The following is a 26,595-nucleotide window of genomic DNA, read 5'->3' on the forward strand; positions in this document are numbered from 1 at the left end:
ATACAGATGATATACAACCCTGTAGAAACCCAGTATTAATTCTGCCCAACAGTTTCTTTAAGGCTGACCACATGAACACATTTAATTGATAAGGCCACACTAATGTTTACACACTAATATCACGCACATACCACTAAACGACACCGGGCTACACAAAGAATAGACCAGCTCTGACTGTGAGAAGACTGGGACTTCAAGCACACACGTGTTGTCCTCAAAACACATCTTGATGTTCAGGTCAATCACCAGCTTCTGGGAGGCAGGAATGTGTTCTAGTTTGTACCTGTGGCGATAGTTGATAAGCTGTTGTACATAATGTGTGGATCGTTTCAATAAAATAATTTTCTGTGAGATTCTTTAAAAAATATGCTATTTCTTTCTTAAGCCTGTGAAACATTCTTGGTAGTTACAACATATCCATTGAATATTGATTCAAACAATATATTCCATGGTAGAATAATTATTGTTGACAGAAGTAAGAAATTGGGGCGCAGGATAAAGTTAAATAACCGATTAATCGTTTGCCAAAAGCTGAACAATAAAATGAAATCGGTAACCCCACAATAAAGTAAAATTGATATTTCTCGTAGTAGGGCCAAAACTACACATTTTCTGTCATGGGCTGTAACGTAAAATAGGTATCTCCTGGTACGCAAAGACCATGTGTAGTGTCGCAATGAATGGTGAATCTCGCCCTAGTGTCTTTTGAAATCAAATATATCAATACGAGTTGATAAAAGTGGAAAAACTCCCGAGGCTTGCCGAGGATTTTTTCAATTTCATCATATCAAAAGACACGAGGGTGAGATTTTCATTATCATCCAACATTATTTTACTGACGTTTTCAGTTGTAGACAGTAATAAGCAGTGTGAAAAGTACTGCTAACAACTTCAGTAGCAGAGCAATTAGTATTGTCATTTGATTGTGACGTCATGGTAACCAATGACGTCACAATGGTTTGCAAAGCATTTGGATGCCTTTTCATATGTAGATATCGCTTGATCTCACCAAAGCGATATCTCCTGTGGGAGGAAGTTTTAGTTGATAAAACAATGACTCCTCTCTTAATATGTCTGATAATTTGTAACATCAGTTTGTAAAGATACACGAGTATGTATGACCCACATAATCTACATGTATCACAGCATCTGATACTCACGCCAGCCGTGTCATATCTCCCAGGATGAAATGTCCTTCTGTTCCTGAAGCAGAACGGGGAGTACATCAGTATTTCATGATCAGTTTTTTATGTTTATATGTGTCGGCTTTATGTTCGATAATACCTCAAAGAGACCATGGTATAATCATATACCATTATGGTGAAGTTTTATGCAACAAGTCTGTTGGTGTCAATTCTTAGATTATAAATATAGAATACTAAACGAGCTCCCGTGTAATACCAATTTTATGAAACGAGTGAATAGTTCTGGTATCTGACGAGCGAAAGCGAGTCAGATACCACAACTATTCACGAGTTTCATAAAATTGGTTTTACACGAGAGCGAGTTTAGTATTTTATTTATTACTTGTCATTTATAATGTTTTTAGAATTATACTGTTGAGTGTAAATGGGCTGACACCTACACGATCCATGGCATAATCCAATTGAGTTTAACAGAATAATACTTCAAACACGTCAAAAGTTGAAACGTATGAATTTAATATCATGCAATGGTCCACCTTTAGAATTCAGGCGTTCGTCCCACAAATTTATCGTAGTGCCAAGGCTATCACAACTCACATAATTCAACTTAGACTAAAGACTGTCGTTGCGCTAGAGTACGATCGCCTTGTGGAACGGGGCCTTGCACCTCAAAGTTTACAATCACGTCACAATACCCGATGACGTAATTTGTTAAATTTTGTTGCAAGATCCATCGGCGAAATAATGCCATGTGACGTCAGCCTAGCAACAAGGTTGCTAGGGTCATCGAGTGTGCATTAGCTCCTCCCAGTGATCTATCATCTCCACACACAATGTCGTTGAATACGTCAAGGGATGTTGAGAGCTTTCAATATTTGTTCGTGAAACGAGTTCCGAGAGTACACAAGCACGCGTTTTGGTATTACACAATGTGTAATAAAGCTGTATGTTTATTAAACGGGTGATCTCTTCACGGGCAAGTAATAATAAGTAGAATTTCACATTGGAAAGCCTGATCAGTGGATTGTGGCAAATTTTGGACATAATTCTGCACAGCAGATTGCAGTGGCCCACCATTAGTCTATGTATAATACAACATTGTGACACATAAATATTCAATCTACTGTAAAAAAACACAAAGACCTGTACAGTACTGTGTATTGACTACATAATTACCTACCCCATTCGTACTCCAGGAGTGACACGGTGTACGATAGTTTTTCTATGGTCATTGTGATCTGAAGGTTACAAACATCCACATCAAACTTGGCCTGGATGGTCCTCTTGATGAGACGAACATCGATACAACAGTCTACAGAAGAACAGTTGGAGGCCAGGTGACATCGCACTGAGTCTGGTAGGGATGGTGCAGCTCGGCTCCTACATTCTTAAACACAGAAATACATAATTACAAGGACTGTTCTTTACTCTGAGGTACAAAGTCTAACTGCAAATGGCTATGGTTTTAGAATTCCGAAATAATTAAAACATGACTTTTGCTATGGTGTATGCATATTGTTTAGCTGTTGTAGTAGATTTCGCAGTAGCTGATTTTATCTCAAATTATCCCAAGATGGGGTGCATAAAAGGCCTGGCAGATTTCAGGTGATATTTTGGTTCATTGCAACCAATCAAATCATTCAAAACCTGTAGATTCCCATGATTCTCACAGCTTTATAATTGTCGATTTCATCTGTTATCGGTTGCCCTGAAGTCATCAATACGCTTGTACGATCACACACATACTTGATCTCCTCAATCAGAATACACTAAGATGCGAACTAACATGCAATAACAAAATACACTTGCCATTATTCCAGTTGTTTACCCCAGCAGGAGAATATGGACTTGCTGACTGGTCACAGGCTGGACTGAGGAGATACTGTGACACCCCGAGATCATCCAGGAGCTGAGATATCAGAGTATCAGAGAGAGAAGACACGGCGGAGGACAGGCCCTTGCCTGACGCCCAGTTGGACAATGAAAAATCTGAAACAAACAATCATAAATGTTAAATGGTCATAGATGGTCGAAACGTTTACCCGAGTATTATTAAAATACAAAGGAACATTTTGTGGACTCCGATGCATGGCTACTACCTTGATTATATATCTCTTCTCTCTTAAAAAGATGTATCCGAATATGTTAATCCTTATATAACGCCTTTGTATATGGACCGGATTCCTTAAATAGAATACACATATCTGATTTTGATTGCCACACGATATATCAACATGATCCGTTTCACTTAACGAAAATGAACACATACCTCAATCACAAACATTGGCCTATTTACATAAATGATACCACAATTATGTTGTGCAACACACCTACAAACTTGCCTGAGATATCAAACTAACATAATATGAAGTCAATCTTTCCGTATACTTAGAGTGCTACGTTATTACTCATTTTAGACTTCTGTTGGAAATGAGCTATTCGGCTGTCATAAACAAAAGAATACAATAGAAATACGTGCTCGTCATGATCATGAATGTCACGCCACAAAAAAAAAACAATTGACTGTTTAACCATCTAATACTGAATACCATGCTCTTGCACATACAATGGCGGCCTGTCTATTAACAACCTCTTTGGAATGTAGGCAAAATAATGATGACATAAGAAATGATAGATGGGAATACAAATGACTACACATATCTATTCAAAACTTACTTCTCCGTTTCAGCATGGCCTCCCAGTCACACAGGGGTTGTGGTATCTTGGCTTTGTCAAGGAAGGTTTGAGAGAACAAACACTCGTTCTGTTTCAGACACACACTGACAGCTGCTGTCACCTCCAGTTTCTTCTCAGACAGCAATCGGTTGATTGTGTAACTGAAATATCATAGTTTCCTAAATGCATCTATATGTACTTAAACGTTACATCTTTGGTTTGGTTCTTGCATAGAGATTAGATTCACAGTTTGTCTGTTTTTGTTGTATTTTACTTAATCTTTGTTTTTTAAATCAACAGTATGCACACACCTCTCCCATAAAAGTGATATCAACACTTACTCTACTCGAATGACACCTTTCACATAAAAATGCTCTTCTGTGCCTGTAAACAAAACGAAAATATAAAAAATATGTAATGCAATACTCACATTTGTTTCAGCACATGGGAAACCTCGTTCAATAATCTAAAACGTTCAGACTAAAGTTGATACATAATTTATACTCGAAGACGAAAGCTGTCTTTCGAAGGTTGTCAGAACAATCAATTAAACACTTTGCCCCAGCCGTGTCATACCAAAGGATGGTGGTTCTTGTTACCCAGAACACTGTGTCTGAGTGGGGTATCCATGTTAAACTGCGGTCTCACAGTGGGCTGACACAAAAAACTCAACATAAGTCCGGACTTGCAAGTGCAAGCAGCCACACACACGCACACACAAACTCAGTGTACCCATAAGTACATGCATCACAAAACAATATGATACAATAATCATATTTAAAGACACATGTTAAGCCATACCCCACTGATAATCAAACAGCATTCGTTTGTAGACCAGATTTTCCACACCCACTGTCAGCTGATAGGTGCACATGTCCACTGTCAGGAAGACGTTGAATGCACGTGACAGGAAGTCGATGTAGATGCAGCAGTCAATGGCGGTGCAGATGTCAAGCACGTGACATGCCATAGAACCAGGGAGTTCTGGGAGGTTCTGGTCAAGCCCAGGAACTGGACACTCTGAGGTCATGAAATGGAAACCATCAACATCAATAAGCCTCTAATTGTTCCATTTTTGGTCATTTAGGAAATGTTGCAACTATTTGAAATGGTTGAAAACATACATTCAATCTATCTTTGAGTTAAGTTTTGGACGTAGAAGATAAATCATTCATTAATCCTGAACAGAACAGTATGTTATTTATACTATATAGTTAACAAATCAATGTCGTGAGAATATTGGTTTCTGTTCTTCATACCGGTTCAGCATAACCTTATATTCCGGGTCTTACCGTTGTTCCATCCATTGACAGTAGGCACATAAGGGCTGCTTGTATTTTGACACTGTTGTGGCTTTAGATACCCTGCTATTTCGAGCCTCTCAAATAGTTTGGCTGCGATCACTGACGTTAGACTCTCTGATCCAGTGGACTTCATCTCAGACAAGAAGTCAGACAAAGAGAAATCTAGGAGGAAAGATGTACCATCATTAATATCCTGATGGGAATTGAAAATGTTGTTGATGTCAAGATCACAGATAATCTTGTATATATTAAGTATATGTTAATACTTTAGGTAGATGTATTTTGATATGGTTAAATTAATATATTAAGCTTGGCGGGTTGTTTTTTTATAGATACTGTCAGGTAATACTTTGTGAACAAGTTAGGTTCAGGAAAGCGTGACTGGGTACGGCTGATGGCTGGGGAGTTAATTGGTGTAACAATAGGGAGGTCAGGGGTAGCTTGGACTTGAGGACAGTTCAAATAGCAGAGCAACGTAATAATTTGTACAGTCAGCCAGAATCAGGATGTTCATTTAACGTATGGGCTAACATTGTGGGAGATTTCTACTCTGGTTGGCGTAAGTTTTTACATTTATTTGTTTCATGTAGAATTGTATTTTTGAGGATGAATTTTAAGTTATGCATTGTTTTCAAATGAAATTATATACATACATTGATTATAAAAACGATAAGTCACTGTAAAAACAGTAACAACCTAAAACAACATATGATTAAAGTATGAACACTTTCCACACAGGAAAAATGTAAATGGGAGTATTGATGCATTGTTGTATGAATTGTAAGGTATGAACACATACCTAAGTGACGATAGTTGCTGATATTATATCATAGTGTCCCGGTACTGGCCGGTTATCCTTATAACCAAGTACGTAGGAGCAACGAAGTACCTCCGATAGTACGTAGGAGGAAAGACGAACCTCGAACATTACGTAAGGAGAGAAGCTCTCCGACACTACATAAGGAGAGAAGTATCTCCGTGGCAGTGCATATCGTAGGATGGACACAGCCGTGACATCCAAGTAACACAGGCAACCTCAACTTCGTTGGCAAAACATCACCTGGGTGTGAAGATCACCATTCTCTATTACGAGGAAGTATCCTCTTGTGAACTGTACAGTGACATCAGAGATTCTTGAGTTTATGTATACAGCTGATTGGAAAATGACAGTGGGGTTGCTTTGTTGGGTTTTTTTTATATTTATGTACACTCATGATGTTATTAATGTGTATTAGTTGTGTTATTAATAGAACATTTGTATTAGTTTTGTGTTGGTATTGTTAGACGTAGACTATTAGCATTAGTATAGTAGTATCGTGATAGTTGTATTGTTAGTAGTTAAGATATTAGTATTAGTAGTAGATATTAGATTGTTAGTACTAGGACATTCATAATAGAAGTAGGATAGGATAAGTTAAGCTAGTTTAGTTAGTTGTCTTAGTATTTTGGAATTAGTTTGCATTTGAGTATTGTGATTGGGGTTGAAAGTTAACTTAAGGGAGGGTATAAATCTTTATAAAAACTTAATTGCGTTTGTGGTTGCTTCAATACGTGATAGTTGAGGCGTGCCATTACATGTCTCGTTGATCCAAACACAGTGTTGATAAAGAAATACAGATGAGAACTACTTCTATTATTAATATCCCCCTTCACTTGAGCTTGAGAAAATAGTTCTTTCAGGTGCAGTAATTGTAGCAATTAGTATTTAGTTCTCCTAGCCCTACTTCTGAATGAAATGTCAGGATATATCGTCTATCTAACCTGCAAGAGCAGCTGTACTCTCCCAGTCACAGACCAACTTGGGAAGCTTGACGTCCTTCAGAGCAGGAAAGGAAATCAGACAGGAATCCTCCTCAAAACAGACACTGATGTTGAGGTTGAACAGGAACTTCTTTTCCCCGAACAGATCATCGATCATGAAACTACAAAACAAAAAAACAAGTGTAGCAATATATTATGTCCTTAAACAGTGAACCTCGAAAGTCAAGGATACCTTTGATTTGAAATGTTCGGCGTATTATTATGACAAATATTAAAGTTTCTTAAAATAATAGTAAATTAGCAATGCTATGTCAATGCTTACTCTACACGTATTACGTCCTTCAAGTTGAAGTGTTCAACAGTCCCTGTAACAGAAACAACAGTTATTTAAGACATCTCCACATGTCGATTTAATGAGACACATTACAGTCAATATCTCGGTGATATACTGTTACTTCCTGCATCTGGATACTAGAATATCCTATATCCAACCTTATGTCTATTTCAGAATATATTTGTATCATTCACAAACCGTACATGGAAGCAGCTCACCCCATTTGTAGCTGGACAAGGCCCTGGTGAAGACGAGCTTCTCTATACCCATGGTGAAGGTGTAGGTGCAAGGGTCTATTCCTATCTGGACGTTGAAGGATCTCCCGATAAAGTCCACGTCAATACAACACTGTATGGAGCCACACGGGTCTGACAGATGACAGGTGACGGAGTCTGGTAGTGCAGGCAGGGTAAGACTGGCAGGGCAATCTGATAACATAAAATACGCTTGAATCAGTGAGTGTTCTATTACTACTTGTCAGTATCAATGTCTCAAGGTGGCTTTTCTATTTACAGAAGGAAAGCAATAATCACAAGCCTTTCCCGTCCATGTTTGAGTAAGTACGTGGATTTGTAAAACACAACGATGATTACATGACCCCAAAACGATGTTTGCAGTCTTAATGTGTATTTTTCAAAAGTTCATCACTGAAACAGTTTACCCTTCTTCCACCCCCCAACTGCTCCAGCATAGGGGGGTAGACTCTTGTTACACTCGGGGTCACTCAGATAGCCTGTGAGACCAAGTCTGTCCAGCAGTTTGGACACAGCTAGGCCGACCAGTCTCCTCCCAGATGGGAGCTTCAAATCAGATAGCCAGTTCCTCAAAGAGAAGCCTATAAATATAAGATGTGAAAGACATTTGAAAATATTGTCCCTGAATAGAAATTCATGAACATACTTTATAAGGACACAGTCATATGGAACTGAATATGCCACACCATGTTATATCTGTACAATTCAGTTAGGTAACATTGTAGTCTAAATATATTTATCAACCTAATCGTTAATCTGGTTGATTGGCACATTAAAGTCCTGAGTTCGATTCCCTAAATATTACGGTGGGTAGTCCATGAGATGGTCATTGAACTGAATCTAGTTGTGCAATGTGTTTGTGTCAGATCAACATGTTATAATACTGCCCCTCAGTAGAAATACGTGATTAATAAGGACGCTGCCATCTTCATAATTCTTGTAGTTAACGCTGCAGACGATGTTAATCTTTTATCGAGGGTTATTTAAAGAAGAGGTTACAACAGTCTTGGAACGTTAAAACCCTGTGTTTGATTCCTTAAGTATTACAATGTGTGAAGTGTATCAGATATCAATAGAACTGAATCTAGTTGTGCAAGGACTGTTTGTGTCCTACCGTTGCCAGTCGAGGAGAAAGGGTTGTCCCAGTTCCACACCAGCTTAGGGAAGCTGATATCTGTGAAGACAGGTAGGCTGAGAGCACAAGGCTGGTCTGCCTCAAAGCACAGCGATAGTTTCAGACTCATCAGATACTTCCAAGCATGAACAAGGTCGTCAATCTTGAAACTGAAGAGGTACACACACTGATGTAACTTGTACATACACACAATCTTGTGGTATTACTGGACGATTTTATGCACATAACTGAAAGGTGTTTTGTCTTCATTAATTGACTTTACTGCGTTAGTATTGTGGTTATTAACTGCAGAAACACATGGTCATCCCCACCTGGTTTGTATGAAGGAGTACACACGAGAGACCGTAAGACTGTGATACAATGCGTGTTGAGATAGCACAAGGATCGTTTTGAGGGACGTGGGTCCAAGGTATTATATTCTGTTTGATGGTTTAACCAGACCTAAACATTATGCAAGCTCTTGCATACTTCACATACCAACTTTATGCTAAATAACAGATAGGGCAGATCTTGACACAAACATGGACCATACTTAATATAACTCAGACATTGTATCCGAGTAATATCAACTGTCATGGCAGTACTGTCAGGATTTCCTCGTTAAACAAAACGTTCAATATGTTCAGTATGAAAGATTTTTCATTCAATGTGAGTATCACATCATGTGTTTCATATAGTGTATCGAGTCAACTGACTTCATGTCAAGCTGAAGTGTAAAGATTAGTTCCCCATGCAAAATATGATAAATGTACAGTTTGTACACAATTAATTATTGAACTCACCTCAATCTAACGACGCCATTAAGGTTGAAATTTTCCCATTCACCTGAAAACAATTAGCAACATTACTTGTAAATATAGTCAAATGTATATTATATGTCATTTTGTCTCTGTCAGTAAAACTGTGTAAAAGGTATGTTCCTATACATACACTGTTGTTCAAAATATACCTTCCATCTGTTGGAGTTGTTTTGAATGTAATGTGCACACATCTGCATGATGTTCATGTTGATGCAAAGAGACTTACCCCACTTGTAGTTGAACAGTGAAATCTGAATTGTGAGTTTCTCGATACCGACAGTCAGGACAAGGTTCCGTGTGTCCAGGAGGATCTTGAAGTTGAAGGACATCCCCAGACTGACCATATCCACACAACAGTCCAGTCCAGTGCAGTAGTCGGGTATGTGACATGAAAGGCTGCTCGATAGGGTTGGGAGGGTCATTGGTTTTGGACATGCTGAAATGCCATAGAATACCAGATTATCCGCCAAAGCAAATGCCCCAGGTTAAGATATGCAGTACATAAGCTGAGGATTTCTTGACATTTTGTGAACAACAGAGGTTCCTACGTTTAGTAGCATCGGTATTTCTCTACATGTGAGCGATTGGATGAGAATATTAATTTGCAAAGCTACTGAAAATGCGTTCTAGGGCCATTTACCATTATTCCACCCTGTAGCGTCCGCCTTGTAAATCCCCCTCTGTCTGTCACACACGGGGTCCAGGAGGTACTCAGAGATGCCCAGGGCTAGAGACAGCTGGAACCGGAATGCTGAGGTCAAGACTTGACCAATGTTCAGATTGTTATTGTTCAGCCAGTTCTTCAGGGAGAAACCTGTGCATAATTGAGTATAATAAGATAGTGTACATGCATAACCCTCATATCATGTCAATGTATAACATAAAATAACAAGTTGGATACATTGAGTTTACGTTAGAAATCTACATTCACCATTAGACTGTGATGTAAGCCATGGTGGTGTCTTCTTTTATTTTCGTATGGGATCTTATTATATATTGAATTACATACTGAGGAAAAATTGGTTTATCTTTAATGTAGGCCATGGGAATGTCTTCTTGGGTCTAGTCGACTGATACGCTGAGATGATCAAACCAGGTTTATCATCAATGTAGGCAATGGTCATGTCTCTTTTTGTTATTGTTTCTCGAGTACAAGTCTATTGTTACTTTATGTATACTCAAACCAAACGAAGTTATGTACTACATGATACACAAAGCATGATGCGTGGGATATTCCCTTACACAATGTAGTTCTTATGTTTAACTGTTGTAATACCCATTGTCCACTGACTTACCTTTTAGGGACAGTGTTGAGTTCCAGTCACATCCAGGATTGGGGAATCTGGCTTGGTTTAACACGGGTAGGGTCACCAGACACTTCCCAACAGCCTCGAAGCAGGCACTGATATTGAGACTGACAAGAAATTGTTTCTCTCCCTCGAGGTTGTCGACAGTGAAACTGAAAATTAAAATTTCGCGTTTTTCCACACTTTCCAACCACAATGAACTTTGATAACAGTAAGTTATGACTCACAATCACCATTTAATTTAAGACTGATTAGGTTAAGATAGGCAGGTTTACTCCAGGACATATTCGATCGTCTTCCCGAGGCAAGAGAGGTGACCCTTAAAGTCCAGTTTCAAAGTCTTATAGTCATGTTACTCTCTTGCCTCGGGAAGATGTATTCGATAGGAAGCCACAACAACAGCAACTTACTTCAACGTTATATAAATATTTGAATAACTTACTCAGCTCGGAATATTCCCTTCAGATTGAATGATTCAGATGTTCCTGAAGAAAGACAAAGGTAAATACTGTTTTGAAAAGTATATATAATGGCACATTGACCGTTCATAATAACAAAAGAATATTGGTTGTTCTGGTCTACAACTTTGTCACCAAGGCTTATGATTACGTCTACACCATGTCACGAAATACATCACTTTCCGCCTACCCCACATGTAGTTGAAGAGCAGTCTGCTAAACTCAAGCTTCTCTATGGCCAGTGTGAGGGTCATCTTGCAAATGTCAAGGTCGACCTTGAAGTGGATATTCCGACTGATGAGAGGCACACTGAGACAACAGTATATTCCTGTACAGTGGTCGGGGAGACTACAGGACACAGAGTCTGGTAGTGGTGGCAGTGAAACCTGTTTTGGGCAGTCTGCAACAAAACACGACTTAGGAATAAATATCACTTCGTTTCACTGCATAAGTGTCCAACAACTGTTCCTAATCAAAGGCTTTTCATCAGAAACAATGACAGTTGGCTTAACGGATAATGAATTTAGATCTATGCATAGACCTTCAGAGTGACAAAAGAAGATTCTCAAGATTGGATGACAAGAGAGATGTAATTCAACATTCCAATTGTAACTGTCGGACACTATTCAAGCAGCTTCAGCCTTTGTTGTGTTCATTTCACACTTTTACAATCGAGTTTGCTCTTTCTTCGAAGATTGCCAAAACGTTGTTTTGTCAAGGTTACAACATAAAAGACCTAAGTAAAATTTAAAAGACTGGAGGACATTTCCAAATTGTAACGCATCAATGGTCAAAAATAAGTCAATGCAATGTCCCATTCTAAGTATCACATGTTCCCGTCTATGTTTGTTCAGGTGACCACTTGACTTGTCTTTGCATGTGTTTGTTACGAATGCTCCCTGTGGCACAGGAACAGTGATTTTATCATGCCTTTATAGTGTCTTTAACAAATATTTCTTTATGATTTTTGGAAAAGGTGTTGTTGCCTTTATTTTGTTTAATTGTTTGTTTTGTTTAATGTTCGAAAAATTGTGATTTTTCTTAAAATGTCTCCTGACCTGAGCTCCAACCATTTGCGCCTCGCCCGTCCATGGAGCACGGAGGTTCCAGAACATAGTCTGAAAGACCCAGAGTGTCCAACAGCTTGTCTACCAGGGCGTCCGTCAGTCTGTCCGCCAATGCAGCGCCTTCTGATGTCACAAACTCACTCAGGGAGAAATCTGAAGCAAAGTAACATCTTTTAACATATTCTTATATAAGTTTATGTCTTTATTTACAGTTGACATGTTGTAGCACGTAGTCATTATATTCTAATATGGATATATCTATGATTACAAATAACATGATTGAGAAACACTATGCAATTATGCCCTATAAAATACTTCATTCTTATACATGCAAATAATAATCAATGTTATTCACAAGGACTCCACTGGAATGTTCGGCCGACATCAAACCAGCAATATGAGAAATAAATATAAAGGCTACCAATGGTACACTAACTTTGTAGCTGTTTGGTGGCCTCCCAGTCACAGAGTGGTTTAGGTAGGATCATGTCTGTGAACACAGGGAAGGTAAACTGACACTCCTCTCCAGCAGTCAGACACACCTTCAGGCTCAGGTTCACCAGGAACTTCTTCTGACCCGAGTTGATGGTATATCTGGAAATGTAAATATTTCTTTCTTACAACTCAAACTATAATACAATCAACTTTCAAGACGGCAATTAACATGACAATGGAAAGTTGATTCAGATCTAAACCTAAACATTCTTAACAGCACCAGGTGTGTATCTCTTTCAATATCACCTTTTCAAATTGATTAAATATTAACTGTAAATAAATAACACAAATACTTACTCAAGTCTTACAAGTCCTCCAAGATCAATAACTTCTGTTTCACCTTAAAAGAATAAAATATTATTAAATCAATACCAACGCTCTTATGAACTCACTTGTACAAATGACAGGTGTATATTTAGAATTTATATTAGTTAAACCCAAACCTTCCCCGAACCTAATGTGGACTACCATTTCAGATGAATTAGAATTTGATGCGATCATTCCCTATGTTTGTCTTCTTTAAACATTTTGTTACCAGAAAAAGGATGGAATGTGTGCAAAAGTTTGTGAAGAAGTATTCCACAAGTTGTCATTTTGCCTGCTTTGGATAGTGAACTGATTGAGTATCTATTGCAACAGTGTAACATGTACCCATCTGATGTTATCAATGTTCAACGTACTCCATGTATAGTAAAACAGTGTACAAACTACCCCATGTATAGTAAAACAGTGTACAAACCACCCCATGTATAGTAAAACAGTGTAAAAACTACCCCATGTATAGTAAAACAGTGTACAAACCACCCCATGTATAGTAAAACAGTGTACAACCTACCCAACGTACAGTGAAACAGTGTACAACCTACCCTACACATAGTTGAACAGTGTGCAACTTACCCCATGTATAGTTAAACAGTGTGTGACTGAACTCCAGCTTCTCAATACCGACTCTCAAGTTGTAGTTGCAGGAGTCCAGGAAGAGGTAGGCATTGAAGTTCTGTTTGACCTGTGACACCTTGACACAACACGTGACCCCGGTACAGTAGTCGGTCACGTGACAGAAGACGTTGGGAGGCAGAGCTGGCAGGGTGATGTTTTCAGGACAAGCTGCAAATTTTAAACATATCTAAACTTATTATACCATATGACTGGACACTCAACGTACACAGTCAAACAGTCAAAATTCATTAGATACATTCTTACTTGATTAAATCCATCAGTTTGTTTTCAATACCCGTAAGTCCCAAGCCTCAGTATTGGAAAAGGTACATACAGGTTTTTATGCTGAAATATTTATAATTGTATTTCTAACTTGATGTACATAATACAAATACATTCCTATCTAAAATAATTTCTTTTTACTGATAGCATGTTCATTTAATAAAATATAAATATAGTTATTTTGTACAATTTCATATATCCATAAGCAGGACAAATTTAAACTAATAAAAATAAAAGTCGGTTTCAACACAGTTAAATTTACAAAGTGTACTTTTGGTTAACAGTTCTTGGTGCATTGTGATGTCGATTACAAACAATTTCTAAATATGCCAGATTACCTAAACTGTGAACGCTCGTCTAACACCCTCTTATGATAATAAAACGATTTATCATTCAGAAGCCGTTTACATGCATATAGTTGTATTATATCTATATCCAGCTGATCTCTTTCTTTAAGACCCGGATTTAAGCGGCATGCATGACCATTGGCATAATCTTGGCATCAACATTTTTTTTTTAAATCTGGTAAACAAATGTTGCAATGAATGTATGAATCTCAAAAGTTACCCAAAACCTATGAGTCAATAAATCAATAATACCAGCAGGTATTGACCAGTAAAGCATTCTCTAAATTAAACATCCCAACCATGTTTCTAAAATAGAATCCACAGACGATGATGAAAATAATTAATGAACCATGGTAGATGTGCCATCAGCGACATCACAACATAGTGATTCATTCCATGGGACACCTACCATTGTTCCATCCCCCCACAGCGCCCCTGTACGGTTCCAGGTAGTCCTGACAAGGTCTGTCCAGTAGGAACTTTTTGATACCGAGCTCTTCCAGCAGGACTGCTGACAGTTGAGCTGTGATCTCACCGCCCTTTTCCCCCAGCCACTCACTCAGAGAGAAATCTGAAGAAAAGGACAAGGTTCCAGACAAATTAGTATTTAATACAATAACTCATATTTGAAATCTGTGAACTGGCTGCTCAAGTGAGTGAGCATGGTTTTAAGCAGCTTTTAGCAATATTCCAGCAATATCATGGACGGGGACATAAGAAATTGGCTTCACACATTGCATCAATGTTGGGAATCGAACCCAGTTTTTTGGCGTTACGAGCGAACGCTGAAACCACTAGGCTACCCCACCGCCCCTCCGATGTTTAAGGTCAAAATAAGTATAACTTAGTGGGCCACAGGTTACTACTTTATGTCAGTTTCCTTCAAGTGAGTGGGTAAATCTTAATGTTCGATGTTCAATGTATATATCGCTATGTCGCCATATGCCGACAGTGTTGCCTTACTTGGTAGTTTGAATCCCTGGAACTTGGCACAGCCTGGCATGGGAAGTCGTGTCTGATTCAGCACCTTCAGATCCAGCTCACAGTCATCTCCCTCCAGACACAGACTCGCAGACAGATCCACAATGAACACTTGCTGGGACAGAAGCCGATCAATCTTGAACCTGTGAACACACCGATAGACAGAACAATGGACCATCTGTGGGAATTCAGAAAATGTCGAATATATCAAAGTCGTAGCTTTAATAAGCATTGATGTATTGGCCGAGATTGGTCTGATTTTAATGTTTGGTTTTCTAAATCAAACTCTTTGGACCCATTTGGCAGTGTGTGTTTGTTTGTCTCTTGAAACCCGAGTTGATACCAGACAATCAACCAAGTCACCAAACCTTTCCATCTGGACATTGAGTTATTTTTAAAATATATTGCAAGTAATTCTATGGCATTTAATTGACTACCCAAGTAATGTGTGTTGCGTTATTTGCTTCCATGAATCTTCAAAAATTAGATCACCCCTCCATTGGATTACTGTTTTCCAATCGCTTGATGACAGTGGGTTTATTCTTCTAAACGATGTCATTCATGTCATTCATGTCGTATATTCTCTATAATTTGTGCTCTTGATTACATAAGCAGTAAAGTTAAAATAGGAATTAACTACCGGTTTCTACATTATTTGTATATCTCCCTAAACGCAAAAATGGTGGAATCAATTCTTAATTGAAACGTTTCGAAATTAGTACATGAAGGTAACCAGCTTTAGTCAGATTATATACTACATGTGTATAATCATTTTTGTTGTCTGAGCCAAGCGAAGTTTGCTAGAATGTCGATTTAATTGCATTTAAAAGCCCCAAACATGTTATGATTGCAAAAGTATAAGATGAAAAATAAGCTTGTCAACACTTACCTCAGTCTGAGAAGAGGAACACCATCGAATGTGATTACTTCTTCTTTTCCTGAAACAAGATTTGACTATGTACCGTACACCCCCAAACACATTAACGTCAAAATCACGCAGAAAACATCATGATACAGGTCCTCCTTTCAATACAAAAATCAATATATTTTAGTTGTCTTCTTTCGTCATTATTTCACATTTTTCGCGCAGAAAAACTTTCATTTTGTATTTTCTGTAAAGTAATAGCGTTAGAAATTGTTTCACATAAGACATACCCCACATGTAGTTAATAATGTTGTGCTTAAAGCTGAACTTCTCAATGGAGCCTTCAATAAGGTAGTTACAAAGGTCAATATTGAAGGTCGTGCGAAGAGACAGGTCAAAGACGTTACTAAGGAGACAACAGTCTATTCCCAGACACTTGTCATTGATGTGGCAGTTGGCGGGGAGAGTAATTGGTGGGAGGGTGATAGCGATTCCGCCCAAGTCACAATCTGAAATAAGGATGAAGATGATGATGATATTTTAAAGAGAAGCCATGATCCACGATACAGGTCTTGACCTGTTGAGCAATTTCTGTCAAAATGAGTGTCTATGTGTGATTGGGTAATGATTAATTTCTTGATTGGTATTCAACACAATATTAGATTTTACAGACAGACAAAAGGGTTTTTAAGTACCTTGACCCAAATACCAATGAATGCCACGTGGTCCCCACCCTCTTGTTACAAAATGTAAATCACACATCATTTTAAACAAAGAACTAAATCGTCTGATGAACCTTGTGACAAAGACAAAAACAAAACTATTCAGGGCATCGCGCATGCGTGCCTGATCGCCTAAATGTAATGTTATTAAAATATGTTATTCATAGTGTGTACAAATACGGTTACATAGTCTGTGTGCTCTATTTTTGTGATGAAAGCGACTTATGATAATGACCATTCTTCCAGTTGCCCGCATCAGCTGGCTGGTACTTGAGACTACTGCGGTTACAGGGTGGATCCAGCATCTTGTCCTTGATACCCAGCTGTTCCAACAGAAGGTTCACAGCTGTCCGTGCCAGACCTTTGGTCAAGTCCTGTCCCCTGGCCTTGGCCCAGTCTGATATACTGAAGTCTGGAGAATACAACATTATAGGTAGGTAGGTAGGTAGATAGATAGGTGTAAGGGAGAATTTTGGTATGGGTGAATAGGTAGGTAGGTTTAATGGAACACTGTCACACCAATTACACCCCTACCCCTACACCTTGCAATCATCCCAACACCCTACGCCCCAGATCCCCATCTTCAAACAGTTTAGCCTCTGAAAATTACAACTATGTGTAACCTTACAAAAGTAATAACCTTCCAAACTGTGATACTTTGTCATTGAATGTTTAACCAAACTGAGTGGGTAGCTATATGTCACTACCATAGCTATATGTCACTGGTGCATACATTTCAAACTTCAAAACAACATCATTTGTTCAGAGTTCTGTGGTATCCAGATTCCGTACAGGGGCACCATAAGCAAGATCTGGCTTACTCTTTAGATTCCACCTGGCATCAAGGTCACAGACAAGCTGTGGAACTTCGGTTCCCTTCATAATAGTCTTGAAGAAGAGGCAGGAATCCTTCTCCAAACACACCTCGATGTCAAGATCAAGGTGCAGAACCTTGTCTTTCTTCTTCAAACCAAATCTGCGTTAATAAAAATAATCAACTTTTTGATCGTATGGTAGATGTTGAAACCTTTATTTACACCCAAACTCATTTCTACTTTCCCCCTTATTACACCATAAAAGAGCATTACTGAGGCTCATTAATTACACTCCTGAAAAGTAACTTACTTGATCTGGAAGACATCGGCGATGTCCAGCACCATTGATGTACCTAGAGATAAACCATCAGATGATGAGACTCAGATAATAACTCGGATAATGATAATGAGCTTACGGAAACAATATTAAGGCACGTCTGTTTTGTAATGTAAGTACATAGAATGGCATTATATTCTTGAAAACCAGTATTATGTGGATCAGCCTCATATAACAAAGAAGATATTTTTTTCCTGTGATTGGAGTGAGTGAGTTAAATAAACCTCGCTACTACTTTTATCCGCATCAATAACAGAGCAGTATCTTAGCCGACAACAGGCCACGTACCAGCATCAAGGTCAATATCATCCCCTAACATTCCTATGGTGGTAGTTTTGTTCTCGATGGCAGCATAAATGACGTAGTCGCACATATCGACGTTGAGGAGGGCGTTGAAGGACATCTCCAGAAAGGGGACGTGGAAACAGCAGTTTATCTTGGTGCATGTGTCCGCTAGGTGGCAGTACAGATCTGTTGGAAGCTCGGGCAGCTTGCCAATACTCTTGGGGCATTCTGAAGCACAACGTGTAATTCATTCCCTTGTTGGTAATATTCTGTGTATGAAGATATCATGTTTTCTGTTGTTATTCAGAGAGGTACCTTCGACTGGAAACTTCTGGTCGTCAATGTATTCAGGGCCTTTGATTCAATCATTTAAACCCATGTTACAAGATTTTCTGCACGCAGAACTTTGAAATTGTCTTAGAATTGAGTGAGTGAGTATTGTTTTACACAGATTTTAGCAAATGGGCTTCATACATTGTACTTAATTGGGAATCGAACCAGAGTCTTCTACGTGACGAGCTAACACATTAATCATTAGGTTACCCACCGAAACGAAATTGATAAGTGTTTGGAAAATTAAACTTTTTATACCATTCCTCCAGCCGTCAACACTAGGGCTGTATGGTGGTCTAGACACATCACATCTCTGGTCCAGCAGGTACACGGAGATGCCGAACTTGTCAAGTAGCATCCTGGCAGCTGCCTGGGAGAGGGACTTCAGGTTGATGTCAAGGTCAAGGTCACGCAGCCAATCAGAAACTGTGAAATCTACAACGATAGGCAACACTCCCCTTTTAACCATGAGAACTAATTTCCAATGAAAACGACTTTGATTAACGTGAATTTTATCGCTACAAACTTCTTACATGCGAAACAAAACATGGAAAAACAATTTGCAAGTTTTAGAAACACTGATTAAGTTAATAAAATTTACAGTTCCAGTTAAAGAGGGTACAAATGAATACAAATGGAGTTCAAAGTTAGATCTTCTGTTCAGCAGACTGATCAGGAACACCTTGTCAATGAATGTAAACCAGCATTTCTGTGCTAAAGTGAACCTACTTTGTTTTGTGAACTCGACCAGCGCATTAGCATCACAGGCAGGTATCTTCTCCTGATTCATTAGCGTCATGCCTCCTTCTGGGTAACAGAAGCTGTCACCATCTATAGGAATACACGTGTGGACACTCAGGTCAACGAGGAAGCCTTGGGGATATTTGGAGATCGTGAATCTGGAATAGATAAAATACAAAGAAACTGTCACCGTCTATAGGAACATACGTTGGACACTCAGGTCAACGTGAACTCTTTGGGATACTTCGAGATCGTGAATCTGGAACAGAAAACATATACACAGAAACTGTCACCTTCTGTATATGGAGAAAGATTTGTTCAAGTCATAGCGATTATAAGGATTTTCTAAACGTGAAAAAGGTTACTCACTTAATTATCACTGGAGATGGGTTGCCATCACCTATTTGCAGTAGATTTTCAGACCCTAGGAAAAATATAAATGAAGCGCAAAATATTAAACATCTATGAAAGAACATTAATAAATAACATTTCAAAATGTATAGCGTATATTTTAAAACTAATGATTGCCACACGTATGTTTCATTTGCCCGAGACATTTTCGACATGGGATAAATCAATAAATGTTTGGCCATATTCCAGCCACACCATCACATATGCCCCTAGTTAGCACCTGAAATCACACCTGGATGTCTTCACACACAGATATGGCACAAGATAGTAATCAATAACACACATTGATAACTTAGAACAATGCACAAAAGAAGACGAAAAGAAGCTAATTCCAATTAGATGTCAACAGTAAAATGTCTTATGCCAGTTGTATGTCAACAGTCAAAGGACCTTCCCCAGTGGTATGTCAACAGTCAACATACTTGCCCCAGTTGTATGTCAACAGTCAAACGACCTACCCAAGTTGTATGTCAACAGTCAAACGACTTACCCCAGTTTTATGTCAACAGTCAAACGACCTACCTCAGTTGAATGTCAACAGTCAAACGACCTACCCCAGTTGTATGTCAACAGTCTTTCCTTATGGTAGTAGCTCCCGAAGCCGACCTCGACAGTGAAGTTACACGGTTCAAACTTCAGGAAGAAGGGGACGTGCTTGACGAGGGGGGTCTCAAACAGCGGGATGTCGAAGAAGAAGTCCACACAACACTCTACACCGAAACAGTTGTCCGGCAGTTTACAGTTGACGTTGTCCCGAAAACTGGCGGGTAGGAGCTTCTTGTAGTCTGGGAGGGACCAAGGGCAGTCTGAGGAAAACAGACAGTTTGAAGTCACTATGCCAAGTTAAAATATTTTTAACATAAATTTAGACTTTTTCAACTATATTAAATATTATAGTAATGCAAGCAATGTGGTCTACTCAACCACTTGGGTAGGTCATATAATATTTATGTGCGTGTATGAGGTCGTGCAATGAAACCTTATTTAGTCTCAAGGTCGAAGGACCATCGAACGTATATCAAGTTATCTCTCGTTCGGGACAAACGGAGTAACAAAAGTAAACGATAGTGCATCTAGAAACTGGACCTCAATCATTACATTACATAGCCTTAAAGCACAAATGTCATGTAATTAAAAAGTTCGAGCTAAGGTCTTACTATGTATTTATTAACAGGGGTCATAAAATGTTTGGATAAATGAAGTTGGCTTTAACTATTTACAACTTATAATTAAGTCTGAACCCCCAACAGGACATGGTTTTGTGGATGTGAAAGTTCGTGCTGTTATACTACCTTCTTTGTTGTTTAACGCCGCGCTCAGCAATATTCCAGCTATATGACGGCGGTCTGTAAATCATCGAGTCTGGACCAGACAATCCAATGATTTATGTCATGTGCATCGATCCACGCAATTGGGATACGATGACATGCGGCAACTAAGTCAGAGAACCTGACCACCCGTTAGTCGCCTATTACAACAAGCATTGTCGCCTTTTACGACAAGCATGGATTGCTGAAGACCTATTCTACCCCGGGTATGCACAGGATTGTTATACTACCTGCTTGGGGTGTTAATGCTGTACAGCTTCCGTCTAACAGAACTTTCTGAAAAACAGGTACAAATCATTGATAGGTACATTTTGCTTTTGAAAACCGAGTCTTGGGTGCACGTGGCACTTTCATTGTTGATATAGAGAATAACCACGAGCTACAAGGAATTACGGTTTATATGGCCCAAGTGAATGCATCGACAAAATGCACATGTGCAAATATCGGTTATGACACCCAATCATTCCACCCTTGTGGGTTATATGGTTAAATAGTTAACAATAGTTTCCACTGATCATATTGTGGCAAGGGACGTTACGAGTAAAAAGCATGCTACAGTTTCGCAACAAAGATCAGTTTGTGTGTTTGTAGAAAGTCAATAGTCGGTTCTGAAAACTTACATCGAGACCAAGTTTTTGAAACACCACATCTACAACTTCTCTGATAAGCTTCCCTCCCATTTCCTCTGCAAGCTTCTTCAGAGATCCGCTTCCTTAAATCAGACATTTATCAAATGGTTATGCATTTAAAGCTGACGATGTTACCTTTTCTTATTGGGCTGAATTTAGCCAAGTGATTGGCATTGTTAGAGATGTCATGCGCGTGATGAATGTATATCTACTAAACATTGGGTATATAGCGAAACCACGGTATCGACCCTATTGAATTCGTTTCGTATTGGTCAATATATTTCCTTACAGTATTCGATCGGATTTCCAGACTGCCTGGTTCCGACTAAGTGAGTTTAATTGCAGGAATGGTTCAGAATATTTCTAGTTTAAGTAATACAATGAGTTAATAAAAGTATTTTTACTGTTTTCGATGCTTACCCGGCAGAGAGAAGTTTTCATTACAAATAGGAATAGGAACATCCAGTTTTTCGATCAGCCAACTATCCACAATCGGTTCCGATGCTCCAACACTGATTTGTAGACCCATGTCAATCACAAAAACCTTCCTTGCTTCACTTCTGTCAATGATGTATCTGGAGAAGGGTAAACATGACACAGTGATAGTGTGGTCTATGATTGACTGACTCATATCTTAACTGCACTATTGGTCTAAGAAATCCGCTCGAAATATCTCAGTACCACACACATATACATTAAAGACATGACGCAAATGGTGATCGGGACTTAGTGTTGCTATTTGGCCTGTGAGAACTGTGCCTTGACGAGCTGAATCATTTGTATTGCTATCAACCACTTGTTTGGATAGTACAAATACGATTATTAAAACATCGATGTGATATCACCGCTTGAATTCATTTGTCTACTAATGTTATAGCCCCGTAAAAATCCGGGGTAGTATAGGTCTTCAGCAACCCATGCTTGACTTATAGAGGCGACTATGCTTGTGGTAAGATGCAACTAATGGGTTTGGATGTTCAGGCGTGCTGACTTGGTCGACGCATGTCATCGTATCCCAGTTGCAAGGATCGATGCTCATGACGTGAATCACTGGATTATCTGGTCCAGTCTCGATTTATTTACAGACCACCGTCATATGACTGGAACATTGCTGAGTGCGGCATTAAACAACAAGCAAACAAACTAATTTTATAAGAAAGGCACTTCACAAAGACATCAATGTATCTGTTAACAGTAGAGAGATTGATAATCTGCAGAGAAACAGTCACATACTCATAATATTGCTTTCATTTGAATTGTATAAGGATCAACAGTTTGCCACCATGCATATCTCCGGACATAAAACCTCACTCACTCAATCTCGCACACATCTATATTCTATGAAATAGGAAGAGAGTCTACAATAAACTCAATTATTGCTGACAACACCGTTTCCTCAAAGGGAGACCGAAGGGATATAACAAAGATACAAAAGGTGCTCTCATTGTCCTACCTTATGGAAACCGAGTCGTTCAGTTTAGTGGTCTTCTCTTTCCCTGTAAATGGAATGGCATACAGATTAGCTGGGCGTTGGGTTTTAGTTTGATAAACAGTAGTAATTTATATCTGTAAATGTGTTACATGTAAAGGGGATGAAGATCTCTATGAAGCAAACACGATGTGATGCTGACGCTTCTTATTATCAAGCATCATCGTATGTGGTGAAGCAATCGCATGCTTGTAACAATTGTACTTTTACTACGCTGGTAAAGGACATTAATTTGTTATACATGTCTTTATAGTAATTACGATAACACTGTATTCAACAATATACCACTATACTATGGATCTGCTGATCTTGCACATAAAAGAATCATTGAATCATTGACTCACTGAAATGGCATTGGTGTTATTCATTAGTCAGCTGTATTCAGATTATCATACAGCTTGAATCAAAGGACTCACAGTTTCTCAAAATGGTTTTAACTTACAAACCACTACCTACCCCAGGCGTATCCGAGCAGAAGAACTGTCGTTGTGCAGTCTTCAAAATTGACGGTCAATATGAATTTACAAGGGTCAAGTTGTATGTAGGCATTGATGGCCTTGTTGAAATTCAGCTTCTTGATCTTAATGTCAACACACGCATCAAACCGCAGACAGTCCGGGGCTATCTCCATGTAAACGATCTTATTGATCTTCTCGTTTGCTATTGTTGGGAGGGTCACTTTCCTGTTCAGCAATCTGCAAGCTGGAGGAACAAAATGACATGTGATTTAATTATAATTACCACACGTTGGATTTGTTTGAGGACTTGTTTATGATTCGAAATATATATATATATTTCATTATCGTTTTGTTCTATGTCTTCATGATAAAAGTTTAACATTAGTTGGATTGTTTAACGCCGCACTCAGGAATATTCCAGCTATATGACGGCGGTCTGTAAATAATCGTGTCTGGACAACCCAGTGATTAATATCATGAGCATCGATCCACGCAATCGGGATACGATGACATGCATCAACCAAGTCAGCGAGCCTGACCACCCGATCGCGTTAGTCGCCTTTTACGACAAGCATAGTCACCTTTTACGGCAAGCATGGGTTGCTGAAGACCTATTCTACCCCGGAATCTTCACGGGTATTTAACATTAAACATTCTGAACATTCATATTTCACATTCCTCTACGGAAACTGTTCTTATTGAATTAAAACTAAAAGCTTTCATTATTAGGAGAACACCATTTGTAACATCAAACACGTGGTTTTGCTACTGGACAAAATCTTTGTACAAGTATATGGATAACTCAAACATGTAATATACAATCTTTTCATTGTTACCTTGAGACCTGAGAACCCTTAAGAATTTCAAAGGTAAAGTGACCCACTTTCTTGGAACGATATATTTGTAAGGTAGACACAATTTTATGGATAACAACTTCTTTAATACTGTAAAAAGCAACGTTTAGGTATAGATCCTTATACCTTTGTCAAGCAAGACGCTTGTTACATTATTAAAGAAGTTGTTATCCATAAAATTGTGTCTACCTTGTCATCTGTCAACTTCTAAGTAATGCCTATCAAACAAATAATATATTTGCATTTGAACAGTTTTCCTACAACCCTTCTCACCCAGTGCAAAGTAAATCTGTGTTGAGAGATCATTGGGTGTATTGTGCCAGACTTTTCTTCACCAAATGGTATATGTTTTTTTTTTAAACCAGAACTTCTCCTTATCATGAACCGCTCACTTTTGTGTCCAACTCTGAGCCTCTGCTCAAGATCCTGTCTTGTGCCCGTGATCTGCAATCCCCGCTGCTGGAGCTTCTGCTCGAGGATATCCCGAGTCAGGGCCTCAGGTCTGGGACAGGGATCCGTTTTGCCTGGAGCCTTAAATGCAACCATGTGTACTTTCTAATTTTGTTACACAGTGGCACCACTTTAACTCATTTAGACCTGGCTACCTCTGATTGGGAGAAGCGGAGTACCGATATATACCGACCATAGTGTCGATTCTGCCGAGATCATGTACATGTATGTAAGATACAGTATCTTAAAGAACATATAGAGCATATTTAATGGAGGCTGGCCAATACACTGTTTATACTATCGTGTGACGAGGTCATGAGTGAAAATATCAACTCTAACACGATCACGAGAAAAAAGTATTATTTGTAAACATGGTCCCTTCTTTGCTTTTAAATATTTCAAATGGATTTACTATTTGTTCCTGTTCAACATATTTACAAAATACTGAAAGGTCAGTGAATGAGTGAATGAGTGAGTTGGTTTTAACGCCGCTTTTAACAGTGTTCAATTGATATCACGGCGTGTCAGCTTAATGTGAGAGGAAAGCCCGAAGTGACACAGGTCTCAGACGTTTATCACTTCGGTGAAATCCACGAGCACGGGAATGGTGCTGACAAACCTGGAAACATAACCGTGGCGAACCGGGGTTCGAACCCACAATCAAAGGTTTCTGGCGTGCCGAAGGAACGCAATTCTGCACAGCGAATCGCGACGCCTTCGACGACTGGGCCATCTGTGACGTGATTTTCTGTCACAATATTACCATATGTTAGCCATACTTACATCAGGGGATATGCACGGGATGACGCCAAGTAGTTCTTCGATGCCCTTCTTTATAGCATCTTTGGCAAACTTTTTTGAGCTTTCCCGAATTCGTCTCTTAATTGATTCCGTATCAAACAGACCCCTGTAATCAACTAGCAAAAGGAAGGAGCGGATGTTAGTTAGACTGACATACGAACAAAACTACCGAGCAGTACAATTTTCAGTCATCACAAACGACAGCCTCTCGACACCCCCTTTGTAAACAATAACATCCTATCAATTAGGATGTGCGCGCGAGATATTCACAAAAAGGTCGCGATCACTTGAACATTTTTGTATGCGATATCAGGTATGATAAACCTAGCATCGATCGAGACGTGACTCGTCCCGACGGTTTATTATGAACAGTTATGTATGTCTGTACGCTGTACTTAGGACGTCTCTTAAGTTCAAAGTAGTAATAGTGGTATGCTACCTTTAAAGCAAAAGTGTTTTCTGGTGGTTACATTACAAAAGGCTGTGAGTGAGTCTGGTTTAACGCCGGTTTAAACAATATTACAGCAATATCACGGCGGGGGACATAAGAAATGGGCTTCAAACATTGAACCCATGTGGGAAATCGAACCCGGGTTTTCAGCGTGACGAGCGAGCGCTTTAACCACTAGGCAGCCCCACCGCCCCTGACCTTGTATCAAACAAATATACTACCAGGCTTGTACGTGGCACTTCCCCAAAACTGGGTATGCAATTCATACCTGCGGTAAGGTATTAGATATCTTCCTCAGAAATAGTCCCGTTCGTGTTACATGAGAGGGGTTTTAAAGATAT

The 26,595-nt window shown here is 39.0% G+C and overlaps 1 protein-coding gene and 2 long non-coding RNA genes across 3 annotated transcripts; all 3 read right to left on the minus strand.

Moving 5' to 3' along the window:
• Positions 1-13,033: 13,033 nt before the first annotated feature.
• LOC125384222 lies at positions 13,034-14,843 on the minus strand. The gene is made up of 3 exons (XR_007223055.1): positions 14,714-14,843; positions 13,634-13,843; positions 13,034-13,076 (listed from the first exon to the last, which is right to left on the minus strand). It is a non-coding gene; the product is annotated as an uncharacterized LOC125384222 (long non-coding RNA).
• Positions 14,844-16,643: 1,800 nt separating this feature from the next.
• On the minus strand, positions 16,644-17,721 carry LOC125384221. The gene is made up of 3 exons (XR_007223054.1): positions 17,694-17,721; positions 17,108-17,284; positions 16,644-16,659 (listed from the first exon to the last, which is right to left on the minus strand). It is a non-coding gene; the product is annotated as an uncharacterized LOC125384221 (long non-coding RNA).
• On the minus strand, positions 17,720-21,476 carry LOC125384202. Its single transcript, XM_048402723.1, has 8 exons — positions 21,431-21,476; positions 20,349-20,600; positions 19,372-19,515; positions 18,901-19,077; positions 18,313-18,537; positions 17,998-18,040; positions 17,775-17,848; positions 17,720-17,730 (listed from the first exon to the last, which is right to left on the minus strand). Exons 1-8 carry the CDS (start codon positions 21,474-21,476, stop codon positions 17,720-17,722), a joined length of 972 nt encoding a protein of 323 aa, XP_048258680.1.
• Between the last annotated feature and the right edge of the window lie 5,119 nt (positions 21,477-26,595).

This window comes from Haliotis rufescens, unplaced genomic scaffold (assembly GCF_023055435.1).
Source record: "Haliotis rufescens isolate VD_foot unplaced genomic scaffold, xgHalRufe1.0.p SCAF_29, whole genome shotgun sequence".
In the NCBI taxonomy this organism is placed as follows: Eukaryota; Metazoa; Mollusca; class Gastropoda; order Lepetellida; family Haliotidae; genus Haliotis; species Haliotis rufescens.

Excerpts from the sequence above, each read along its gene's own strand:
- LOC125384202 (XM_048402723.1), bottom strand. The coding sequence starts at position 21,476 with ATGAAAGTGCCACGTGCACCCAAGACTCGGTTTTCAAAAGCAAAAT. Across the intron at positions 19,516-20,348 it reads ACTGTTGACATACAACTGGG|GCTTCCTCGTTGACCTGAGT; the intron begins GTAGGTCGTTTG and ends AATATCCCCAAG. Across the intron at positions 17,849-17,997 it reads GCCGATGTCTTCCAGATCAA|ATTTGGTTTGAAGAAGAAAG; the intron begins GTAAGTTACTTT and ends TTATTAACGCAG.